This window comes from Aethalodelphis obliquidens, unplaced genomic scaffold (genome assembly GCF_003676395.1).
Source record: "Aethalodelphis obliquidens isolate GAN/ISIS:26980383/991018 unplaced genomic scaffold, ASM367639v1 scaffold86, whole genome shotgun sequence".
NCBI lineage: Eukaryota > Metazoa > Chordata > Mammalia > Artiodactyla > Delphinidae > Aethalodelphis > Aethalodelphis obliquidens.
In genome coordinates, this window is record NW_020838030.1 from 3277649 (window position 1) to 3304161 (window position 26513).

The 26513-nt window shown below is 41.4% G+C and overlaps 1 protein-coding gene across 8 annotated transcripts in view; it reads left to right on the forward strand.

Annotated features, from left to right (window-relative positions):
- The window catches only part of VGLL4 (vestigial like family member 4), a 163154-nt gene that overhangs the window by 52765 nt on the left and 83876 nt on the right, over nucleotides 1-26513 (forward strand). Inside the window, exon 1 of one of the 8 annotated variants that reach the window (XM_027093771.1) lies at nucleotides 24885-25732. The exons of the other annotated variants lie outside the window; for them this stretch is intronic. Within the exon in view, the coding sequence (XP_026949572.1) occupies nucleotides 25651-25732 (82 nt within the window). The 5' untranslated portion in view covers nucleotides 24885-25650. Of the gene's footprint in view, nucleotides 1-24884; nucleotides 25733-26513 lie in introns of those variants that run through there. 8 annotated transcript variants of the gene reach the window in all.

The following is a 26513-nucleotide window of genomic DNA, read 5'->3' on the forward strand; positions in this document are numbered from 1 at the left end:
TGTGTGTGTGTGTGTGTGTGTGTGTGTGTGTGTGTGTGTGTGTGTGTGTACATGTATGTCTTCAGAGATTTTAATACAATACACTTCTGTATCTTCTAGGTAAGAGACAAATGACAGAAAAGAAACCGATATTAGGGATTTAAAAATATGATTACAAGTTTATTGTCATTTGCTTCTTGCACATTCATTGAAAATTAGAAGATGTATAAAAAACAATCACAGAAACCACCTGAAGTCCTCCCTCCTGCTCACAAGATAACTTGTTATTAGTTTCAGTGTGCAGGCTTCAAACATTTTCCCATACAAGTGTATGATATATCGCAAAAATAGAATAATATCTAATGTAGTAATATTTATCTGTTGTTAGCTAGATATACAATTATATACACTGGTCATGAAACAAAAATGGAATCATACGTATATAAACAAAAATGGAGTTACACCATAGATACTGCCTGCTTTTTTCACTTAGAATTATTGTGAACATTTTTCCATATCACTAAATATAGATCTACATTATCATTTTAAATGACTACATTATATAGATGTAAATTCATTAGTTTATAAGTTCAGGTCGTTTTCGGTTTTTTAAAAGTTATAACAGTGCTATTATGAATATTTCTGTGTTACAGACATTGCTGTTTCTTATATATGCGTTTTTTAATGGCAGTTCGCTAGATATCTGATAGGTATAATCGTTTTTCTTTAAATAAAATACTAAGACCTGTGGTCACACACTTTTTTCCTCTGATTTGTGAAGATGTTGCCTAAGTATTAACAATAAGATAGAGAAACCTAGTTATATTAAGCTGTACTTTAAAAGAATTGCGAATATTGGGAAAAAATACATGACGTTGGAATTGTCGTAGAAAATGGGGAGAGGTGGTTACCAGTTATTAGTATGTGTTGGCTTAAGGCCATTACCTGCTTTATATGCAGCCCTGGGCTAAGGTAATTGATCTTCCCAGTGATGACCTGCTTCAAGCGTTCCAGTACGTCAAAGGGAGGCCGAGTTATCTTGTATAGTTATGAGTGTTTATTAAAGTATTTGTTCTGTGATTGTCTTACAAGTAATCGAAAATTAATTATTTACACTTGGTAACTTTCAGTTAGCCAGAGCATTTGCTTAATACTCTTGTTTCTCCCAAACTTCAAATAATTAGGAGTTTACTGAAATTTCTTCTTACATTAAAACTACACAGTATAGGTAAGTCTGTGTATGTCTGTGTTATTGAGTTGAGATGTTTAGGTAATTTAAATTGACAAGAAGTGAAAATGTTTATCTTGATGAGATAACACTAATTTTTAAGGAATCTGTTTCTAAACATTACACCATAGATTTCCTTGGCAAAATTCCACAAGCAAACAGAATTTCAATTATGAGGTAACTTACTCTCTGGATTCTGATGCATATGACTTCTCTGTTCAGACAGGTCCTACCAGTTCTCATTTTTCTCAAACACACTTTAAAAACTTACCTAGTAAATAGTATCAATGCTATGTGGGTTTTTTGTTTGTTTTGATTTTGCTTTGTTTTGGTTTATTTCAGTTGCTCCTGGGAGCAAGGGACAAAGGAGTCTAAAGGAGAGAATTAAGGGGATGTGATAAAAAAGTAAAGAATCACTAGTGAAGAAGTGTCAGATCCCAGGAGGCAATAACCCCATTCTACCGGCACGGCCCGTTCTCTTCTGAAATATTGTGTTCAGTTGTGCACTGTTTTTAAAAGAATGTCAGTAACAGTCTAAACTCGCATGAAGAAGGAAATTAAATGGAATGATGTAGGGTTAAGGCTGTGAAATCCTTTTTCTTCTCCAGAATTGAGAGAAGAGCCAGCTGCTAAATGACAAGTACCCTCATTTTAGATGAAGGATGAGGCTTGTCGGTATTGCTCCCGTGGACCCCACTAGGATCTGTGGGCAGAAACTCTAGGAGTTGATTTTAGTTCCCTGAAAATAAGAACTGTCTAACATGAAGAGTGGTCCAGCAGTGAAATAACAGGCTCCCAGGTGAGAGAGTGAGCCCAGAGCTAGAGCTGAGAAGGGACCACCATCCACAGGTCTTCTGTACAGTGATTTTTTTTTTTTTTAATTCAAACAACCGAGCTGATTTTAATCAGATCAGAAAAGCAATAGCACACTTAATGTTACATGTTGATGGGGAAATTCAAATTCTAAACATATAAAGAGAAATATAATCTCCCTAGACAAACAAATAAGTAGACCATCATATTTAAAGTAGAATCTCGTAAGATTGCTTTGTTCAAGTCAGGCAGTCTCAATTTTGTGATGACAGATATCAAATAAGTATAAATCAATAAACCATCTTCACTTCAGCCTGGCTTACCCTTAGTGTCCTCAAGATAGCTGACTTGTAAAATACTCTTCCACTTCTATCCTTTTCTATAAAACAAGATAAAATGGCTAGCCAAGTGTTCTATATAAATTTTTAATCAAAAGGATTTTATTTGATATCTTCAGAGAAGATATAAGGCAAGACATAGTAATATCAAAAGAAAAAGAATGATGAAGCCATAATAATTCACATATGCCTTTTGTACAATGATTTCTTGTACTCTGGTGAGGAGGTGAGATTTAGACAGCCCATAGGTCCCTTCTAATCCTGCAATGTTAGGATTTTATACGTTGGCTAGTGAAATGCCCAAACCAAATGCTTAGTCATAAAAGTCTATTTCCTGGGCTTCCCTGGTGGCGCAGTGGTTGAGTCTGCCTGCCGATGCAGGGGACACGGGTTCGTGCCCCGGTCCGGGAAGATCCCACGTGCCGTGGAGCGGCTGGGCCCGTGAGCCGTGGCCGCTGAGCCTGTGCATCCGGAGCCTGTGCTCCGCACCTGGAGAGGCCACAGCAGTGAGAGGCCCGCGTACCGCCAAAAAAAAAAAAAAAAAGTCTATTTCCTGTCATTTAGTTAAAAAATTTTAAATGCTTTTCTATTGAAGCTTCTGATGGCTCTGCAGCTGCTTTCTCAATGACACAGTTACTTACTTGAGCCTGGGTTGTGTCCTAGTGCTATTAACTTTCTTCTCCAATCCAAAAATTTCTTTTTTAAAAAAAATTTTGATACCTTTATTAAGGTACCTGAGGATGTAGATTTACATAAGAGAATATCTCAGTGTAAGAATTCTATCATTGCATTAATTTAAGTAACAATGAAAATTCACAGTTAATTTCTAAGTTGATTATGTAAAGGTAGTGCTGACTGAAAGGCTGAATATATAAAGATACTTTCTGTAATTTATTCAAATGTATATTCACCTAAAGGCATAAAGACGTATTTACTAGGTGATTCATCACAGCACTGTGTATAGAAACAAAAAATACAGTGAATAATATTTCTCAATAGGTATTATTGGTGCTTTTAAATTTTGGAAAGAACAATTAACATGAAATCTACTCTCTTAACAGATTTTTCAATGCACACTATAGTACTATTAACTCTAGGTACAGTGTTGAACAGCACATCTGTAGAACTTGCTCACTTTGGGTAGCTCAGACTTTATACCTTCAGACAGCAACTTCTGATCTCCCCCGGCCCCTGGCAACCACCATTCTACTCTGGGTTTCTATGAATTTGCCTGTTTTAGAGTCCTCGTCTAAGTGGAATCGTGCAATTTTTGTCCTCTGACTGGCTGAATTCACTGAGCATAATGTCCTCCAGGTTCAGCCATGGTGTCGCATACGGCAGGATTTCCTGCTTTTAAAAGGCTGAATAGTATTCCATTTGCAGGTATGTACCACATTTTCTTATTGTGCAAAGAAATAGAAGGGAACTGACTAGGATGAAAACTGGAAACCATTTATGCATTAAGATGATGGTATTCTGGGTGAATTTTTACTCTTTGTATATTAAGTTGCTAATTATACAATGTTTCAAAAGTTATATATATATGTATATATATAGTATATAATGTATTTTATAGTTACTCTAGGATTAAGGATTTAAGGATTATTAAGGATTCCCCCCACCCCCACCCCCCCAAGGCAGATATGAAGTTGGGTAGTACAGGTTCCTAAGTGTAGGACTTTTGAACTATTCAGGAAGTTTGCAACAGCATGATTAGATTGCTGTGTGCTCGGTGTCATGGGTAACCTGTTACCAGAGAGTCTCAGTTACTTCCAGGTCTCCAGCTCTGGTCCCAGATTCTCTTAGCTGCCATTGATGCCAGCTCCAAGGTTAAAGTAGACACAGAGCTGTAGCCTTAAAAAGGACACTTTTGGTCCAGTTCCTTTATTTAGTCGATGAGAGTGCTGAGCTTCGGAAAGAGGAGGTGACTGCCTAGGACCACAGACTTGAGACTAGAAGCCAGGTCTGCAGACTCCTCATTGCGTGCTGTTTACTACTTCACTGTGCAAAAGTGGTAAATTGGACTCGGGCTGCCTTCCTTCTAGGGAATGGGCTGTGTCCAACTACTATTCTTTTTGAAGCTGTTTGGATGGAATTTATACCTAAAATGAAATGGAAAAAGAAATGGCAAATGTATTCTCTTACATTACAGTTCAGCATTGAGACATTAAATCCATCATTTTGCTGGTCTCAGAAATAATATGTAAAGCAATAGTGTGTAATAATACAGCTGTCCAGATTCTTTATCATAGGCAACAACGGAATTCCTTTTATCAAGTTCTGCTAATTTAATTTGGAAACCTGAGGAGAGAGGTGGGAGAATACAGCTAGAGAGGAGGGCAGGGGCCGGATTAGAAGAGACCATGAAGGCCTTGGAAGAAGTTTGGGTTTTTATTCTAAACACAGTAGGAAGCCATAGGAAGGTCTCAGTCAGAGAAGGAGCACATTTAATTCTTTAAAGATTGCAGCTTCTCACTAAAGGACTCATAAATGGAAGGGGCGGAGTCAAGATGGGGGTACTAGGAGGACGCGGAATTCGCATCTCCTCGCAACTAGGGCACCTACCCGGCACCGGCGGGGGACCGTGTATGCCTAAGGGGACGGGAGGAACCCCCGGTGACTGGTTGTTTTAATTACAGTTTTATTTTTCCTTATATATTTTTTATCTTTATAATTTTATTTTGTTTTTTATTCTTTGTTATTGTACTGCTCCATTTTTTCTTTCTTCCCCCCCTCCCCTTTTTTTTTAAACCGCACCGCGAAACTTGTGGGATCTTGGTTCCCAGGCCGGAGGTCAGGCCTGAGGTCCTGTGGTGGGAGCTCTGAGTCCAAACCACTGGACTAACAGAGAACCTCAGACCCCAGGAAATATCAGTCGGAGTGAGGCCTCCCGGAGGTCCTCATCTCAGCACCGAGACCCAGCTCTATCCAACTGCTTGCAGACTCCAGTGCTGGACGTCTCAGGCCAAACAACCAGTAAGACGGGAATACAGCACCACCCATCAGAAAATAATTTTGAAACCTGAGAATTGAGTTGAATGAATTGGTTGTGATTTCCACTTCATTTTTCTTTTGCTTTTTTCTCTCCCAACTTATTTTGTATCCTGGACTGATCTTTAAACATTGTTTTTACCGTATTACTCCCTCCCTTTCCTCAAAACGAACCCGTGGGACTCTTCACTGCTGTGCGTTACTGCACAAAGTTGAATTTGATTTCTCTCTGATTTATTGCTGGTCCTCAACCTCTGGCTGACTTTATCGTTTCAGTTCTATTTTCTAGTACTTTCCTCTCCCCCAAAGCCTTTGCTTCAGTAAACTCATGACTCGTGTCATTTTGATGGGCTGAACACCTTTTCTTCTGCTCTCTTGCTTACCCAACCTTTACTTGTCCCCTCTTTAAAAGCTCCTAAGTACTCTGAGTGACCCCTAATAACCTTTCATTCTGTATTTCTTAAAAAAAAAAAAAAAACTTTATTTACCAGTTTTTGTTATAAAATGTGCTTTTAAGAAGAGATTCAGGAAAGAGAAAAACAAATGCTGTATGCTAACACATATATATGGAATCTAAAAAAAAAGGTTCTGATGAACCTAGGGGCAGGACAGGAATAAAGACACAGACGTAGAGAATGGACTTGAGGACACGGGGAGGGGGAAGGGTAAGCTGGGATGAAGTGAGAGAGTGGCGTGGACATATATACACTACCAAATGTAAAGCAGATAGCTAGTGGGAAGCAGCTGCACAGCACAGGGAGATCAGCTCAGTGCTTTGCGACCACCTAGAGGGGTGGGTTAAGGAGGGTGGGAGGGAGGCTCAAGAGGAAGGGGATATGGGGATCTATGTATGCATGTAGCTGATTCACTTTGTTATACAGCAGAAACTAACACAACACTGTAAAGCAATTATACTCTGATAAAGATGTTTAAGAAAAGTAAAGAGAATCAGGCAGTGAAGAAAATCCCTCCTATCTCAAGTTCCTAGTTTTTCTGAAGTAACCACTGTTAAGTTTCTTTTGTAGCCTTCTCATGTTTTTCACTCATGGTCACAAAATGGCTGCCTTATCTCTAGGCATCACATTTGCATTAAGACAGTAAGTCAGGAAAGGGAGAAAAAAATGGTGTCATGACCCATATCTGAATTTTTTTTTTTTTTTTAAAACAAGAGCTTTCCCAGAAGCCCAAAGCAGACTTCTGTTTATGTCTCACTGGACAGGTCTGTGTTACATTGCTACTCCTGGCTATAAGAAACTCTGGTATACAGAGTATGTGTTTAGTTTTCTCAGTCCCTCCAGTGGAGATAATAGGGAAGGGAAGGGAGTTGGAAGTGTATTTTGAATGAGCCACCAGATTGTGTCTACCACACATAGAAGGTTAATTTTATATTGGATTTTGATAAATTAATTTTACAACAAGTCATTTTGCTATATTCTCTTATTGTTTTGAATAACTTTTCAGCTGTTCCTCTTTTGTCTTTGTGGTATGTTATTTTAAAAATATGAAAAACTCTCCTTTTTCTGTTTTACTAGTATTAAAAATCTCATGAAGAAGCTTACGATGTAGATAATGGAAAACTCAATCAAAATGAGTTTAAAGACAAAAGGAATTTATTAACTCACATAGCGGGACAGTGTGAAGGTAGGGTGGGCTCCAGGTGCAGTTTGATTCAAAGGATCCTGGTGTTTTCAGGTTCTGGCTTAACTTCTCTGTGATTTTCTTGGTATGTGGCTTTGTCCTTGGCTGACCTCCTTTGTAGTAGCAGGATGGTTGCACCATGTTCACCAGAGAAGAATGTCTCTTCTGATAGCTCTCCTAGGCTTCTTTCCAGAAAGTCTGCAGAAAACATGGACAAGGTGTCTGCTCATCCTTGAACCAATCCCTGTGATTTCCTGAACCCTGCCTGTCCTTCATAGACTGAACTGAGTTTTCATCAATGTCTCTGTTTCTTTTATTGTTCTTAATGTGGTATCCATTTCTATCGTAGCCTAATTCTTCTTTTCTATTTCTTCCCTGAACTTTGCTCGCTCTCTTCATTTCCCCTCGTTGTCTTACTGTTTCCTCTTTGAGCTCTTATTTCAAAGAGGTTATGCCTTTCTTTTTAATCTCATAGAGAAATGTTGGTTCATACATTTCAGATTCTTTGCAGCATGATTTCTCTGCTGTGTTTCTTTAACACTGTCCTTTGTAACTGTCAGTTACAAACTGGCTGTCCTTTGTAACTGTCCTTTCTTTCTTTTATCTTGCACATTAGTTGCATCATTCCGTGACGGTTCCTTTCTCGTTATTTCTCAGTTTTAAATGGGGTTGTTCTTTCCTTTCTCGTGATTTCTCAGTTTTAAATGAGATTGTTCTTTCCGGGGTAGCAGTTTGCTGCATGATGTGTTTGGGAGTGCAGGGGCTACAGGCAGCTGCCTAAAGTACTTGCTTAGCAGTGCTCCATCCTGAGGGTCCTCCTCTCCAGTATGGCAGGAATTTTGGCTGTGAAATCAGTGAGCTCAGGTCCTTCTCACTTAGTGTCTGAATAGAAACAAGCAGGGTATATGTGTGCATTTGGGGGAAGACTGTAGTGTGTGATCATCTTGCTCTGTGGTGCCACGGCTGCCCTGATGAAGTGAAGCATGCAGTGGACTGGTCGCCCTTCGGTGTTCCGGGTTTGCCTTGATTTGTGGGAGCAAAGCTGAAATGCAGGTTCAGTTAACATAATGCTTAAAAGTCTTCTCTTAGGATCCCACAGTTACTTAATTTTTAATTCTGAGAACTAAATTCAAATGATTTTCCACTGGCATTTCGTATACCCAAGTCCCCAAAGAAATATATATATATATATATTTTAAACCTGTAACATTAATCAAACAAAAAATCCTAGTGGGATAGAGATGTGCTGATGAGTGCCAGGTAAAACTCAGGTTTTGAAATTGGCATATTTCACAACTTGAAGAACAAAGGAAAGTATTTTCATAGTAAATAGAAATTCAGTAGAAGGAGGAGAATTTGGCAATTAGGGGGTGTCTGCTAGTACTAGCACTGTGCTGAGTGTTTCAGACTAAGCAGAGGACCCCAGGAAGCTCTTGGCCTATAGGGGAGGTAAAGCCATTCGAGACCAGAGCAGGCTGTGTTCAGTGCCCTGCTAAGAGTGCTGGCATCCACGGAGAGGATCTGCCTTTTGGGAGTGCCGCCATCATCCCCATTTTCGGAAGATGGAGAACTAGACCAGAGAGGTTAAGTTATATGCCTCAACTCACAGAGCTAGTTCGTAGCAGAACCAAGATTGGAACCTGCTTCTGACGAACTCCTGGCCTCCAGAATTGCACGTTCAAATATTTCTATCATTTAAATTACATTTGTCCCCAGTAATCAAAATTCACTTCATATGCCTCTGGAATAATTGATGAGTTATATCAAATGTTTACTTTTGTTTATGTCTAGTGGAGTACTCAACCCCACTTTGGAATTCTGTTCTTTTAAGGGCCCAGACAAATGCCACTTTCTTCGTGAAGCTCACCCCTAAGTCCCTTCAGAAAATAGTGTTTCTCCCTCCTCTGCCTTCTATTTTTGTTTGTGGTTCCTGTGGTCTGTCGTCAGTTATGAGCTCTTCAGGGACAGGGACCGTGTTGGCTTCATCTTTGGACCCCATCCTGTTCTAGGCCAGTGAAGTGGTCCCTGGGTTAACGTGGCACCCTGTCCATACTGTTTATTGCGTGTCTTGCTTCCCATATGTCTAGGGTTCTGAAGACGAGTGCATACTTCTTGGAGGCATGAAAATTGTATCTGTGTTGGGTTTAAATTCTAGATTTTTACTTCTCTCCTGACCCTGGACAGGATAAATTTGTATCTGAGGCTTGGCGATAAGAGGTGCGTATGGGGAGCGTCGCTAGACGCCTGTGCCTCTGGGGCTCAGCAACGCTCTTTTAGTAGTAGTAATAATAACAAACTCTGGGTGGTACATTTTGTGTAGTGCCTTCTATCAACAGCCAAATAGCAAACTTTCTGGGTCTTCAAAATATTTTCACATTCATGTACTAAGTGTACACTGTAGGCATTTAAACATTTTATAAGTGCCTGTGGGGCAAGTTATTCAGATGCTCTTTCCATTCAGTGCGTTTACGAGTGAAAATTGAGGGCATGATTTTTCTCTTTCATGAAGAATAGCGGGCCACGTGCCAGATGAATAAGAGGAAAGGTCCAGAAAGAGTTCATGTATCTTTTTCCTCTGTGGCCTTCCCAGTTTATTAAAACTCGCAGCTGATTCTTTCATTAATCATGACATTAAGACAGCAAACACACTGCGGCGCTCTGTCAGAAGATGATTGGAAGGTTCGCTTCGGTAAGAGGAAGAAGGGGACTTCCCTGCTGGTCCAGTGGTAAGGAATCCACCTTCCAATGCAGGGGACCACGGGTTCGATCCCTGGTTGGGCAACTAAGATCCCACATGCTGCAGGGCAACTGAGCCTGCCCACCACAACTACTGAGCTTGCGCACCTCAACGAGAGAGCCCGTGAGCCACAACTACAGAGCCCACGCGCCCTGGAACCCGTGAGCCACAACTAGAGAGAGAAACGCACACGTCACAACTAGAGAGCAGCTCACATGCCGCAGCGAAACATCCTGCATGCCGCAACTAAGACCCAGCGCAGCCAAAAATAAATAGAATAAACAAATAAATACATCTTTAAAAAAAAAAGAGGAAGGAGGCTTCTGTTTTGTGTGTCAGCCCTCCAGAGGAAAATGTGTCAGTTACCTTTCCTTGGTGGTTGCAGGTCAAACTAGAAGTGGTTCACAATGAGGTATCACCTCACACGGGGCAGAATGGTATCAAAAAAATATACAAACGATAAATCCTGGACAGGTTGTGGAGAAAAGGGAACCCTCTTGCACTGTTGGTGGGAATGTAAATTGATACAGCCACTATGGAGAACAGTACGGAGATTCCTTAAAAAATTAAAAATAGAACTACCATACGACCCAGCAATCCCACTACTGGGCATATACCCTGAGAAAACCATAATTCAAAAAGATAGGTACTTCCCTGGTAGCGCAGTGGTTAAGAATCCACCTGCCAATGCTGGGGACACGGGTTTGATCCCTGGTCCAGGAAGATCCCACGTGCCGCAGAGCAACTAAGCCCGTGCGCCACAAGTACTGAGCTTGCACTTTAGAGCCCATGCTCTGCAACAAGAGAAGCCACCGCAATGAGAAGCCCACGCACCGCAACTAAGAGTAGCCCCTGCGCGCTGCAACTAGAGAATGCCCCCACACAGAAATGAAGACCCAATGCAGCCAAAAATAAATAAGTAAATAATAAATTAATTAATAATAAATTTATTTAAAAAAGAAAAGAAAGATGCATGTACCGCAGTGTTCATTGCAGCACTATTTACAGTAGCCAGGACATGGAAGCAACCTAAATGTCCATCATCAGATGAATGGAGAAAGAAGATGTGGCACATATATACAATGGAATATTTCTCAGCCGTAAAAAGGAACGAAATTGAGTTGTTTGTAGTGAGGTGGATGGACCTAGAGACTGTCATACAGAGTGAAGTAAGTCAGAAAGAGAAAAACCAAATACTGTATGCTAAGGCATATATATGGAATCTTAAAAAACAGTACTGATGAACCTAGTGACAGGGCAGGAATAAAGACGCAGACGTAGAGAATGGACTTGAGGACACAGGGGAAGGGGAAGCTGGGACGAAGTGAGAGAGTAGCTTTGACATATATATACTACCAGATGTAAAATGGATGGCTAGTGGGAAGCTGCTGCATAGCACAGGGAGATCAGCTCAGTGCTTTGTGACCACCTAGAGGGGTAGGGTAGGGAGGGTGGGAGGGAGACGCAAGAGGGAGGGGATATGAAGATACATGTATACATATAGCTGATTCACTTTGTTGTACAGCAGAAACTAACACATCATTGTAAAGCAACTATACTCCAATAAGGAAGTGAAGAAAAGCAAAAAAAACCCCCAAACTAGAAGTGGTTCAGCCTGTGCTCCAAGCCGTTTGTACCTTTAGCACGTCTGCAAATAAAGTAAGGCCATTTCGTGGTGGTTCTTGGGAGTAGACACCACTAAGTGTGCAGGCGCAGTGCTATTCTTACGCGTGTTTCCCTCTCTCTTTTTAAAACTTGTTTTACTGGGGAAATGGGGAAGAGAGAGCAGGAAGAAGCATTTACTTAGATGCAGTGTAAATTGGCATTCCTGCAACGAGGTTCATAATTTTCTTCCTGGCAGCTCGCACAGGGCTGTTAGCACAGATATCCTGTCGCGGTGATCCTTGAATAACCAGACTGTTACAGAACACCGATAGGCATTCCGAAGTAATAGGATTATACCTGACACTTTCATGGGTGAAGTGGTCAGGCTCCTTAACCCTCTCGTAACTAGCCTCACCTAGAACTAGAGGCAACTGGTAATTTTAGTTCTTTTCATTCTTTTTTTGGAGAGAAAAGACAGATCTCTTCTACTTAGCCTCCGGTGTTCTCCCCAAAGAAATGTAAAACGGGCACTTGGAGGCCTCTCACAGTTAACTGTTGCTGAAAATGAGCTAAACAATATTCTTCATGTCTATTGTGATAAAAAATGTCTCTCTCTTTTTTTGCCCTGGAGGGACAGCTCTAATTCACTCTTCACACCCCTTCAGTAACGAAAACCAAAGAGAAACTCATTAGCTCATCCAGAAACAACCATTTCTAAATAATAATCACCATCATTTATTATAAAATATGAAACTATTGAGATTGCAAATGAAAGTGGCAGCCTGCAGTTGGATGGGGGTGAGGGGCGAAAGAGAAGAGAGGAATTGTCCAGAACCTGAGAATTTTACGGCTGATTCTGATACAGTGGAGGAGGAGGAGAGAAGAGTGTGTCTGTGAAGCGGGGTGGACGGGAGGCGAGGCCTGGGGGGTGGTAGTAGACGTGGTGCATCTTGTGTTCCGTCAGCAGAGTAAGTCGTGTCGAGTACTAGACCCTGTTTTTAATGCCATCTTCAGGGTGTGCTTTTGTTTCATTTAAGTGATGGGTGAGTAGTCCATGTGAGTTTTGAATATTTGACAGCTTGTAGGGTAAGAATGCTAAATTTAACTGAGCGTGCATTATGATCATATTTTTAAAGTTTAAAAAAAAAAAAAAGGTGTGTGCTGATACCTTCACAGGTCCCCTCCGGCTTGAATGAATGCCTCGGGACTGCTGGCCTCTCCTTTCAGAAATCCATGTACTATGGCCTCATTAAGCTGAAGGAAAGGGCTACTAGGACCTTTGTTCCCGCTGCTTTTTTATGGATGTTGTTTCTGTTTGAGGTTCTTGGGGTGGGGCAGGGTGGGGCCGTCTCCTTGTCGGGGCAGGCCCCGCTTCTCCTCGTGGGATACAGAGGAAGACTCATCTTAAGGAAGAATGGTGGCCGTCGTGCCCTACATTTGGGCGCACTTTGTGGTTATGGACCCCTGTGATAGCCGGGTCTGTGCTGGGCAGGGGAGGTTCGCTCGATCTACCCCTTTTGCAGATGAGGAAACTGAGGCCGGGAGGTAGATTTCCTTGATCACTATCCCTTGATAGTGGGTCCGAGCAGGATAGGACCCTGGTGGTTCTGACTCTGGGTCTGGTGCTCTCTTGTGCTGGGAAACCAGCATGAGGTGCTGAGAGCTCAGAAAATCGGGGTTCCTCACCCCCTCAGCTTCTAGCTTCTTTCTCCTCCTTTGGGGGAGGGGAGCCACTGCTGTCTGCACCTGTAGGTGGCCATGGTCACCTACAGCCCTTTCCTGCTTGGGTTAGTCCCAGGCTCTCCTCTCTCCTTCCCTAGGGTCTGACTCCCTCCCCAGGGCCGTGGTTCCTGTTACTGGGGCCACAGTCGTCGGTAGCTGGCGCTTCCCTGGGAGGCTGGGATGTCGCCCATCTGCTAAGCCTACTTGGAAACCTAGTTCCGCAGAGCCCCCCAGCTCTCCACGCGCTGTCCGCCTGACACCCCTCGACTCCATCCAGAACTCAGGGCGTCCCATCCTTCCTGGCTTTCCCCCAGGCCCAGCTTAGGTTCTAGAGTTCTTCCTTCTCATTTTTTCTTTCAACAGATCTTCATTCATCACCTGCCAGGTGCCAGGCATTGTGTCAGGTGCTAGGGAAGCAGTGATATGGGAGCTGGGGGGAGGTGGGCCTTAACCAGAGGCGCACATGTGCCACTAAAGTCCTCTGATGGGAGGTTCCTGGTGCCGCGAGGTTCCTGGTTCCTCACCACCATCAGCCGTAACTAGACACGCGCTGGCGACCCTGCTCTGCGCCTCCAGTGAGTGCTGTGTCTCGTTCCCAGGACCCCTCACACCACAAATCCCTCCCCACGTGGGGATAAGCAGGAATCCTGGTGCGTACATTCCTGGTGTTAGTACAGTTGAGTATTGATAGTTTATAAAACTCTAGTCCTATTCTGGCTACAGAGCCTTGGTAGTTAAAAGAGAGGCTGAGAACGTAAAGCATTCCCTTCCATGTAAAGCGGGATTGGAGCTGTGAGAATTCGAAGGAGGGGATCACTTCCTCGTGGGCAGGAAGTTGAGCTGTTTCTTAGGTTGGCTTATGTTACCCCCTGGTACTGCCCATGGGTAGCTCACTGGGATGCCCTCGAGCTCTGGAAGGTTTGGAAGGGTTGGAAGGCAGGGGGCGTGAAATCCAGTCCAGAATCCCCAGTACAGGAGTCCTGATCCTTAGGGGTGGGGAATGTGTCAAAATTACCTGGGGAGCTATTTTCAAACTGGTCCAAGTATAGTCATTTCCTGGGTATAAATTCAAAATATGTCTTTCCGGGCCCCCCCCGGCCCGCCCCCCCCAGCTTTGCTCAACCAAGTGGCAGATCCGGGGCCTGGTATCCATGGCTTGGCATCCGTGGCTTTCAAGGCTTCGTGGATGATTCTCACGCACAGCCAGGGTTGTAAACCTCTCTTCCAGTGAGTGGATTTCTGGTGAGCCTATGATTGCAGTGTCCTCACTAACAGAAGCGTCAGTAAATAACATCCGGAGGATGACGACAAGGCCACGCTGGCAAATCCATCCTTGGAAAAATTGAATTGTTTGTGTTGTGAAAAGAATTTGATGGTATTGACTTTTATTTGATTTAATCGAATATCTTCAACCAAAACATCTAATTCTGTTTTATGTTACTAAAATATAGTTGACTTGGTGAAAAAAATAAAATAAAATCTGAACCATCTGCTTGCTTTTTGAAGACCCTTTCTTCCCTCTTCGGTGATTTTAGGTCAGTAATTAATCCAGGAAACTTTAAATGTCTACTTCTATAGGCACTGGGGCATATACAGAGAAAAGTAAGGCACAGATCTAACTTTAAAGAGATCACGGCGTGGTGAAGAAGATGAATTTGTTGAAAAAGTTTAGGGTACAGTTCTTACAGGTGCATGTTAACTTAACATTGCAAATGATCTAGTTTTCATACCTAATTTTTATTCAGCTGCTTTTTGCAAATCTAGAGTGAAACTCGCCCCTTGCAAGATAAGTCATTGTAGACTTGAAAAACTCTTCTTAATTTTGGTTAAAAGTAAGACCCTGGGTAGAGTGGAAAATCACAGCTTCAGATCCCAGTTCTACACTCTTTGTGTGAGTTTGGACAAGCTTCTCAGCCTGATATGTTTCCTCATTTATAAAATGGTGAAAGTACCTCCCAGCATTGTTGTGAGGATTTAACAAGAAACAAGATACCTGAGAGAACCTAGCGCTCTGCCATGTGCCAGGCCCCACGCCCAGCACGTAGTAAATACCCTTTGTCTTTCTGTTCCTTCAGCTTGAGGAAATTGAAGACAGCAGGAAATTGACCTCTTGAGCTGTACCGGCCATCGATTACCTTGATTACATGGCTAAGGGGGATGATTCTAACAACCGTCCGCTTAGATAATGGTTCCTTGGCAGCAGCATTACTGCCGTTTTGGTCCCGATAATTCTTCGCTCAGGGAGGCTGTCCTGTGCATGGTAGTGTCTTTGGCAGCATCCCTGGCCTCCATCCACCAGATGCCCGTGGTACCGCCAAGTTGTGACAACCAGACATTGCCAAAGGTCCCCTGGGTTGAGGGAAGCAAAATGGTTCTGTTTGGGAGCCAGTGGATAGACCCTTACCCCACTGTTCTGTGTGGTGAATCCTATCCCTCTGCCTCTTACGAGCATTTAAATGTTTTTACTCTCGGTCAGAGAAGTGTGAAGTAAAACCACAGTGAGGCGGCTGCATACCTCCCCGTGTAGCAGGAATGAAAAGGTGAAAAAGTGCTGGCAAGGGTGTGGAGCAACCTAAAATCCCATACATGGCTGGCGGGAGTATAATTGGTACAAAGACTTTGGAAAACTATTTGACAGCATCTACTCAAGCTGAATGTATGCTCACTCTATGACCTGACGTATCTACTCAAGCTGAATGTATGCAACAGAAATGCAGTCCATGCTCACCAAAGGCAGAGACTAGAATATTTGTAGCAGCACCGTTTATAATATCCTCCAGATAGAAACTACCTAAATGTTCATCAACTGCAGAATGAAGTGTGGTCAGTTAGAGCAATGGAATACTATACAGCCACGAAAAGGAATGATTTTCACCTTCACTTAAAAAGAAGGCTAACATTCATAAACGTAATGTTGAGTGCAAGAATCCAGTCACATAAAGGTACATACCATATGATTCTATTTGTATTAAGTGGTCAAACTAATCTAACGTTCTTAAAAGTTAGGATAGTAGTTACCTCATGGGGTAGTTACTGGAAGGGCGCACAGGTTGGGAGGAAGCATTACAGTTCTATTAAAAGACGGGTGTGTTGTCTGTTTTTTAGACTGGATCCTAGTTGGTTGAAAGGGTGATTCTGGAGGTAAAAAAATGGTGCCTAATGAATGAAATACTGTGAAGGCAAATTGAACTGCTAGGTGAAGATTGAATCAGAAATTGGGACTGTCAGTGACATTGACCTTCAGATGTTAAATATTTGGGACTTTTCCTCCATTGGACTTCTGTTTTTACCATGGCAGTAAGTGCTAGCCAACTTGGCAAGAATACGTCTGTGGATAATTATAATTGGTGAGAATGTGAATATCAGAATAATATTTTATTTATGAAGGTTCTTTGAACAGGATTTACTGAACTAAATTGTCTGCAATAATGAAAACCACTAAAATAATCATTTTTGTTAATAAGGAAACATTTGTTTCAAGCATATAAGGCACTAGTTTAAAACTAGTAAGTTATAGTGTTTTGTAAGATATTTCTCCTTTCTTGGGAATGCTAATTAATTATATTTCCTTCCCCAGTGCTGATTTATTTAAAATATCAATCCTAGTCTGAACTTTTAAATGCTATTTTTATCTTAAATTCATGTTAGTAAAGCAGATTTCCTAGTCACTCATTTGATATCAAGAGAATTGATTTTGTTAGGATTTTTTTTAATTTTTGCAAAGTTTAATGAGAGTGGAACTGTTTGTTAAAAGAGATTCACTGTGACTTTTTAAGTTTAGTAAGAGGCTTATTGTGTTTGAACTCAGGGAGAAATTAGGCAGTTTGCTTTCCCAAAATTGTCTTTGCAATTTAAAATTCACCCTTAGAGGGTGCTGTTGTATTGAAAGTTTAAATCTTTGCTTTGAAGAACCATTTTAAGTTTTTTAAAAAGTACATATATTTGTGTTAAAATCCCATTATATTATAGCACATAATCTAGTCATACTTAATAGAACTTGAGAGTGTTTTAGCTTAGAAATGTTACTATTTTATAAACAATAAAAGTCAAGACATGGGGCTTCCCTGGTGGTGCAGTGGTTGAGAGTCCGCCTGCCGGTGCAGGGGACACGGGTTCGTGCCCGGGTCTGGGAAGATCCCACATGCCGCTGAGCGGCTGGGCCCGTGTGCCATGGCCGCTGAGCCTGTGCGTCCGGAACCTGTGCTCCGCGATGGGAGAGGCCACAACAGTGAGAGGCCCGTGTACTGCAAAAAAAAAAAAGAAAAAAGTCAAGACATACAGCTTAATGGCATTAGCTTTTGTGAAAAATTTGAGAAAATACTGTATTTTTCATCGTCATTTCAGTGTGAGCAACTCCAAATTAGAGAAATAAGCAATGTTTTGTGATATATTTAGGAATTCTTTCCTTGACAGAAAATGTAAAAAACACAGAGAACTTAATAGATATTCAGGTTTACATCCTTGATACTTGAGGCATTTGAAAATTGTTTTGTTTTGGTGTCTTCTTTGATTCAACAGGTACACTGTTGAAGACCTACTGTGTACAAAACAGTCTTTATAATCACGTAGGGGAGAGATACATAAATCATCTCGTAGTCTGCCTTGTTTTAGAATTAATGCAGCGTAAACCTAAAATACAGTGGACTCATAAAGAGATTAATCCTAGCTAATGGAGTTCTTGTGAAAGGTGGGATTTTAGCTGAGCCTTTGAGGAGCCACAGAACTTTGCATTGTAAACAATATTTAAAAGGAAAAGTTTCGTTCCTTAAGTCTTCTTTCTTACCACTCAGTGCTAAGTTTGTTTTCACCTAAACCCTCTTCTATGCTTTCCTTCTCTTACAACCTTGTCTTAGGAATTAAGGTAATATAAAAAAATGAGAGTGCCTTGACCAATGAGGTATTTAACAAACATTATCATCACCGTTGTTGCTGTTACTGTGCATATTATACTGAAGAATGTGCCCATAGATTGCAGTGGGGTCTAGAGATGCTCTTAAACATGGCACTTTTGCACATCCAACTTTTTGGTTAGTTGATAATGTAGATCAAGTTACAGTCAGACTTAACTTTCTTCCTTTGGTATGGTTTTTGATTATTAGTCACATATCAGGTTAAAGTGATTTGAAAAAATAAATGTGTGGTAAGGAGAAAAATAAACTTAAAAATGAAAGCATTAGTTAAATATATTGGTTACTTAGCATCCTGGAAAGAAGAGGGCAGTTGAATCCATTGGGGGGGACCAAGCAGCCCTGTAGGGTTATTTACCTTTCCTGGTGTCTGTGAAAAAATAATTGTTAGACTTAACATTAAAATATTCCTTGCTTGGCAAGTGTGCTAATGAAAGCATTTTATTTTATTTCTTTATTTAAATTTTATTTATTTATTTATTTATTTATTTTGCGGTACACGGGCCTCTCACTGTTGTGGCCTCTCCCGTTGTGGGAGCACAGGCTCCGGACGCGCAGGCTCAGCGGCCATGGCTCACGGCCTAGCCGCTCCGCGGCACGTGGGATCTTCCCGGACTGGGGCACGAACCTGTGTCCCCTGCATCGGCAGGCGGACTCTCAACCACTGCGCCACCAGGGAAGCCCTAAATTTTATTTATTTATGTATTTATTTGTGGCTGCGTTGGGTCTTTTTTGCCGCATGCGGGCTTTCTCTAGTTGTGGAGAGCAGGGGCTACTCTTCGTTGTGGTGCGTGGGCTTCTCATTGTGGTGGCTTCTCTTGTTGCGGAGCACGGGCTCTAGGCGTTTGGCCTTCAGTAGTTGTGGCACAGGGGCTCAGTAGTTGTGGCACACGGGCTTAGTTGCTCCGCGGCATGTGGGATCTTTTCGGACCAGGGCTGGAACCCGTGTCCCCTGCATTGGCAGGTGGATTCTCAACCACTGCACCACCAGGGAAGTCCCAGCATTTTATCTTTTAATAAGTGTCTCGAGAGTGATTTTGATCATTTGGCTTTTATGAAGCAGCTCACAGTTTTGCTGATTCTATTCTAAACTGGTAGTCAGCTCTCCAGCAAGTAGAACCATTTAACCTAGTAATTAGCCTGGGCTTCCTACTGTCATCATTTTGCCATCATTATTCCCCAAAGATGTTGAGACGCTGCCATAATGAACATTTATGGAGCCCTTATTTTATACTGTGGGGAGCTTTATACCAAGAACTGAAGCTTAGTTTTCCTTTTCTCCAAAGCTTATGGTCTAGTTTGGGGAATTGTTACTAATACATGAAATAATTAGTAAGTAATAGAAGACAAAAGCATATGCACACATGTCTACATTCTCTGAAAGTTTAAAGTACAGGGAGTTTCTCCTTGTAGACTGTTTTCCTTAGCCCCCCAGTTTTACTGAGGTACAATTGACATACACTGCCATATTGTAGACTGTTCTTTAGGACAGATACCTCATTATAAACATCTTTAAATCTTACAGAGTTCTAAATAAATGTTTGGAATTTTTAAATCTTTAGCTGTTAAATCCTAATGAAAAGGACATTTCACAGTGTTCAAAAATTAGATATAAATGATCCATTGCTTATGCCTCACCGGGGCATATTTTCTCATATGTCCCTGCTTTTTAAAAAGTGAGGACCTTCCTTCACCCTCACATTGATTATATAAGGAATATAGTCTTTGCAGGTAAATTAGAGACACAGGAAAATGTAAAAAATGCCCACCCCTCCAAGATAGGCACTGTTAACATTTTGGTATGCTTTCCAATCATGTATTTATTTTTATTTATTTTATTCCTTTTGACTTTTTCCTTTTCTTTTTTTTTCTTGTTTTTCATTTTAAATTAATTTTTATTGGAGTATAGTTGCTTTACAATGCTGTGCTAGTTTCTGCTGTACAGCAAAGTGAATCAACTACAGCTATACATATATCCCCTGTTTTTTGGATTTCCTTCCTATTTAGGTCACCACAGAGCATTGAGTAGAGTTCCCTGTGCTATACAGTAGGTTCTCATTAGTAATCTGTTTTATACACGGTGGTGTGTATATGTCGATCCCAATCTCCCAATTCATCCCACCCTCCCCTTCTCCCCGGGTATCCATATGTCCATTCTCTAAGTCTGTGTCCTTATTTCTGCTTTGCAGATAAGTTCATCTGTATCATTTTTCTAGATTCCACATATAAGAGGTATTACACGATATTTGTTTTTCTCTCTCTGACTTACTTCACTCTGTATGACAGTCTCTAGGTCCATCCACGTCTCTGCAAATTGCACGGTTTCGTTCCTTTTTATGGCTGAGTAATATTCCATTGTGTGTATGTACCACATCTTCTTTATCCATTCTTCTATTGATGGACATTTAGGTTGCTTCTATGTCCTGTCTATTGTAAATAGTGCTTCATTGAACATTGGGGTGCATGTATCTTTCTGAATTATTGTTTTCTCTAGTACGGTCTTTTAAATACATGTGTGTGTATATTTCTTTCTGCATATGTGTGTATACTTATAAATACATAAGCAAAATTGGTACTTAGTGTACATACTATTTTTATATTTTTTATTTGCTTGTTTTCACTTAACATATGTAGTTCATTAGCATATGTTTTGAGTATATCGTTTTCTCCTGTCATTTTTTATATATATATATATATATATATATATATATTTTTTTTTTTTTTTTTTGTGGTACGCGGGCCTCTCACTGTTGTGGCCTCTCCCGTTGCGGAGCACAGGCTCCGGACGCACAGGCTCAGCGGCCATGGCTCATGGGCCCAGCCGCTCCGTGGCATGTGGGATCTTCCCGGACCGGGGCACGAACCCGTGTCCCCTGCATCGGCAGGCAGACTCTCAACCACTGCACCACCAGGGAAGCCCCTGTCATTATATTTTTTAGAAGGAATTATAATGGTTGCATACTATTCTGTCATTGATATACCACAGTTTTCATTCATTCCCTTATTTTTGGACTTTTAGGTTTTCAAATTTTCATTATTATAAATAGAAGCATGATAAGCATCTTTATGTAATTCTTTGACCAAATATTATTATTTTCTTAAAACAGCGTTCTAGAACTAGAGTCCAGAGCAAGGAAAGGATGTGAACATTTTCAGCACTACAGACAGCTTGATGTGTATGTTGACTGCTTTGTAGAAGGGCATGGACTGCTTACACTTTTACTAGCAGTGACACAAATTCCAATGGCAGCTCACCTCACCAGCATTAAATAAGATTGAAATGCTTTCTCTTTTTGTTAATTTGGCAGGTAGAGAATCACTTAATTGTTTTTAATTTGTATTTTTTCTATTTTTATTGAGGTTGAATAGGCTTGTTTTTAAGAAAAAAATTTAAAGTGTATTTATTTTATCTTTTATTTGTTTATATTTTTGGCCATGCTGCGTGGCTTGCGGGATCTTCCCTGCGACCAGGGCTCGAACTTGTACCCCCTGCAGTGGAAGCGTGGAGTCTTAACCATTGGACCGCCAGGGAAGTCCCTCGAATAGGCTTTTTAAAACTGTATTTGGCCATTTGTTTCTCATGTTCTTTGCTCATTTAAAAATAATTTAGATTAATTTTTTTCTTATTTTCTCTTCTTTAATGTTTATATACCAAGAACATTCATCCTTCATCCACCATGGTATATGTCACAAATATATTCTTCTGTTTTGTGTTTTGCCTCTCTACTTGGTTTTGGTCTTTTCAGATGTACGAAACATAAAATTTGTGTATTCAGTCAAATTCTACAGTAGTTTCCTTTGTGACTTCTTTCTTTGATTTAATTCTTTTTCAGGCTTAGAAAATGTTTCCCTATTCCGAATTAGATAGTCTGAACATTTTCTTACAGTTTTTAAAGTTTTTACTATGTGACAATATCTGTTTCATTTTTCTTATTCTCTTTCCAGTTCCACCCCAAAAATGTTCTTTGCTTTATTTATTTGTTTTATTTTTTTGAAGTAGAGTTGATTTACAATGTTGTGTTAGTTTCAGGTGTACAGCAAAGTGATTCAGTTACATGTGTACATATATATATGTATATATATGATTCTTCTTCAGGTTCTTTCCCATACAGGTTATTACAAAATATCAAGTATAGTTTCCTGTGCTATACAGTAGCTTTATGTTTTAAATATCTGATAGATCAAATTTCTTCATCCAAAAAAACCCAACTTTCTACCTGATTTTTTTTTTTTTTTGGTGGTTAAAATTTAGAACCATCCTTCCAGTTTCCTTAAGAAGAATTCTGTTGGTAGTTTAATTATGACAGTGTTAGTCTGTGAATGAAATTGAGAAGCACTGACATTTTCCAGCGCTTGGAGTTTTTCGCTGGATATGTTGACCATAACCTGAAGCCTGATCAGAATCTACATGAGTTTTCCTCAGATGTGAGGACTTGTGTCCCCAGAAGATTCTGACAGAATCCAGTTGGAGAAACATTGAGTTAGACAATCTGGTGTGTGCTGGGAGTAGGGAGGGGGAGATGGAGAGTCTGCCTTTGAGGTGTTTTCATCTTAGAGATTTGATTCAACAGGAATTTATTGATGGCCTGCCGTGTGTCAGGCTCCTGCCAGACCAACCCTGCAGAGGTACAGAAGGCATAGCCCTTGCTCCTAAAGCCTGGACGTGCATAGGATGGAAGCATGTTGGTGGGCAAATGATGATACAGGCCTGGGAGTGAGGACTCAGAGGGACGGGGGTCCCACAGGACAAAGGAGACGTGTGCCAAGTCCTGAAGGAAGAATGGGTGTTTGCTGGGAGAGAGGCTGGAAAAGTCTTGCACGAAGAGGGAGCGTGTGCACTGAGACATGAAATAATTTGGTTTTCGAGAGTAACTGTAGGTAGTTCACTGCTTGAAGCGGAAGGTGGACGATGTGGGGCGCTGTGATAGGATAGGTCCAGCCGCAGGGACTGGCTGCCCTGCGGAGTCGGCAGGTGTGGCTGCCACGCTTCAGAGCGGGGCTTCTCAGACTGTCTGCCTGGAAGATTTACAGGACCTAAGATGACTCTGTCAAATTGCTGTCAAAGTTTCTACCTGTTCACTCTCCTCGTCTGTAGCTCTAAGTAGGACCACAGTAGCGTCCAGATTAGTGGGAAACACGCGGTGGGGGCTGGGGATTTTATTTTCCCTCTGCTCATTGCAAACACAGGTCAAGGTGTACCTGTGGGCCTGTGTCCACATGGGTGGTTGCCTCTTGGAGAGTGAAAACTACATTGTAAGTGACACTGAGTCATTAAAGGGAAGTTACTAAATATTTTACTCATATCGTTACCACTGGATTGTTTGGATCTGGTTAAATCACTGAACTTTAAAAAGAAAACATCCCTTCTTGAAATAAGTTGTGTAAAATGAAGTATCTGAAGGCAGGTGATTTTTTTTCCCTCTGAGATAAAAGCGGTGGTTCTCAATCTTGGGCGCATGTTAGAATCGCCTGGGACTCTTTAAAATCGATCCCAACACTGGGCCCCACCCCCTCAGATTATTTTGGGGTGCACCCACAGCCTCAGGATTTTTAAAAACTCCACACTGATTCCAAGGTGCAGCCAGCTTTCTCCCGTATGGGGTGTGCTAATGACTCATAACGTTTTCTGATTGAGAACTTACGTCAAAGAATGTAGCACAGTAATTGTTCTCCACAACCAGCTGGGTAATTGAATTTGGACCAAAACTATCAGTTGAACTTGAATCTGTACCTAAAGATATTAAGATTAAGTACAATAATATATATTAGATGCTGTAAGAGTTTTCTTCTGACCCTCCCCGTCAAGTACCATCAAGTATTTTAATTACAATTGATGGTGTACATACCTTTCAGTATAGCTTATTCAGATTCTAGAATATGTAATCTAGCATTAATAAATAGCCTTGTAAATTAAAGCTTGTGAAATCTCGATTTTTCTGTTGCCTCCTTCACCTGCTGCTATGCCAGTTACTCCTATTGCAGCAGGGACGGCAGCAGTATTGGGTGTTGTATTTATCTCCAAATAGGATTCTATGAGAACAACTTGTTGTGAACATGCCTGTTACCCAAAGTGCAACTGCTGATCTTCTAACATAGAAGCCCTTGAAATTACTTATCCAGTTCTTATTTCAGAGTATTACGATGTCCGGTCTTGGCCCACAGTGTAGCACACCAAATAGCATACAATAGTATTAGCATAGACACACCTCCTGTGGTGAATTACTAGTCTATTCATGGTGCCAAGAGCTAGGTGCCACCTCCAAAGAGAAAACTATTTTTCCCCTTTATTTTGCCAGTGTGTTCTTCACGGGCTGAAGATTCTGAACTTTCAGTGATTTACAGACTCAGTAAATAGCTTTTGGGCACCACTTGTGCTGGATGTTGGAGATGTGAAGTTTAAGGCCCAGGTCCTTACAGTAAGACGTGATGTGCTGGCATGCTGTTCTGTTAGCCTCTAAAACACAGAGGGGACAGCTTTCCTATGTGCAAAATGAAAATAATTTTATCCCTCCCGCCCATCGTGTCAGGTAGGCTTCGTGTTTGGGATATGTAGTCTTACTTCCTTAAACTCTCTCTCTTTCTCTTTCTCTCTTCCTGTTTCTCCTTATCTTTCTCTCTCCCTCTTCCCCTCCTTATTTTTTAGAAGGTTTTAAGGGAATAACACACTCTGAAAGTAGTTCTACCAACTATTTTGGGAGCCATATACCATTATTTAATCCCTCTGAGCCCCAGTTTCCGCTGCTGTAAAAAGGTGATACCATCCCTGACGTGTTTATGTGAGTTGTTATGAGAATTATGAGAGAAGTTATATGTAACATGACATTGAAATTTTAAATATACAGTTAAAGTGTAAATGGACCTTGTAAAACGACTTTTAAAAGAGAAGGAAGGAAAGAAAAGAAATATGTGGTATATGTACCACAGCAAAGCACTTTGGGTTTCTGAAACCCAAAAGTGAAGCAACACCAGAGTTAAATTCCATGGAAGTTTGCTTCCATGATGGATTTTTGACTTTGTACTCAGCTCCTGAAAAAGCGACTTCCTGGGTTTTCTCTTCCCTCCTCCGGTTTTGCAGCGGCAGGGCTGCTTCCTGTCAAGAGCAGCTCTGCCCCGGCCCCTCCTGCAGACTCTCCACCTCCTCCTTCTCTTTCTTTCAAACACTTAGTACATTTAGAGCCTGATCTTGTGCAGAAAACATCCCTGACATGTGAAGAGCCCCGGGGATTCAGTGAGCATGCTCCGCGCTCCCTCCCGCTGGGAAGAGGAAGCTCGTCCACATACGAGTCATTCCAGGCATAGTCGGCGTGTCAGCGCAGTGAACTCGCAGCGGGCTGTGAGCGGCGCGAGCGCGGCTTTGTCCTAGGAAATGGGCTTCGGGTTTTCCTTCCTTGCTCCTTTCTTACGTCGAAGAAAGACCCGTAAAGACTTCTGAAACGATTTTTAAATGTTCCATTGAGGATCCAGGACGTATACCGTCTGCCCACGAACCCTTGAAGGGTTTTCTGCAAGTTCGATTTTGTGTGCGTCTTTTTTTTTTTTTTTTCCACTTTTACTTTGTTTTGATCCGAGGCCGGGCCTCCGTCTTTGTGAAGTTTAAGAGAAGAGCCAGGAGCTGCTCAGCACTGGTTGATTTTGGAAACGTACTTTTTCGGGGCGAAAGCAAAGAGCTGGTTTTCTGTGCTAGCCCAATAAATGCTATTTATGAAGATGGACCTGTTGAACTACCAGTACTTGGACAAGATGAACAACAACATCGGGATTCTGTGCTATGAAGGTAGATGTTCCCTTCTAGAAACTGCTACCCTATTGCTTGGGTCAAGGCCACTCCTCCTTTCCGGTTCTCATTGCCTTCTGTGCATTTTGTTCTCTTTCTTGAGACTTTAGGGTGCTTTGAAAGGCAAGCGGTTCTTAGGTACTGTTTTCAGGACAAAGTTTGTTGTTTGTATCTTAGCCTTCAGGGGTTACAGTGGAGGTGGGGGCGGGGCAGGGGCGGGGAGGTGGGGACATATACATTGTTAAAAGTTTGCTTTATGCTTGCAACATACTAACTCCTCACATTTTAAACTCTTTAATTGTTATTTCTTTTTTGATTTCTGTTGGTGTTTTCTTTAGAGGAGGAACTTCTGGACCCAAGTAAAAAGTTAAACATGCCAGGTTTTCTCTCTCTCTCTCTCTTTTTTTTTTTTTTTGCTTTCATACTTACACTATCTACATACAGTATTCCTGTTGTAGTCCAACAGCCAGCAAGAACTTTGGATTTTCACGTAGAGGGGAACAGAAAGTTACAGTGCGTTTTTGTGTTCAAGAGCGATTGTCCCAAACAATGAAGAATTTTTCTATTCAGTTTGGGGGCCTGGAAGGGCACCCATGTCACAGAGCACAGACTGGCCCTTTGTCTGATTTCCCGTTTCCTGTACAGCTCTGGGAGAGTTCTGACATTGAAGGATGTTCCCTCCACACTCCTGTCCCTTGTGGAAGTGATTGCACAACCCACCAACCAGAAAGCTAAATTAAAAAACAAAAACAAAAAAACAACTCGGAAATCTTATCACTTA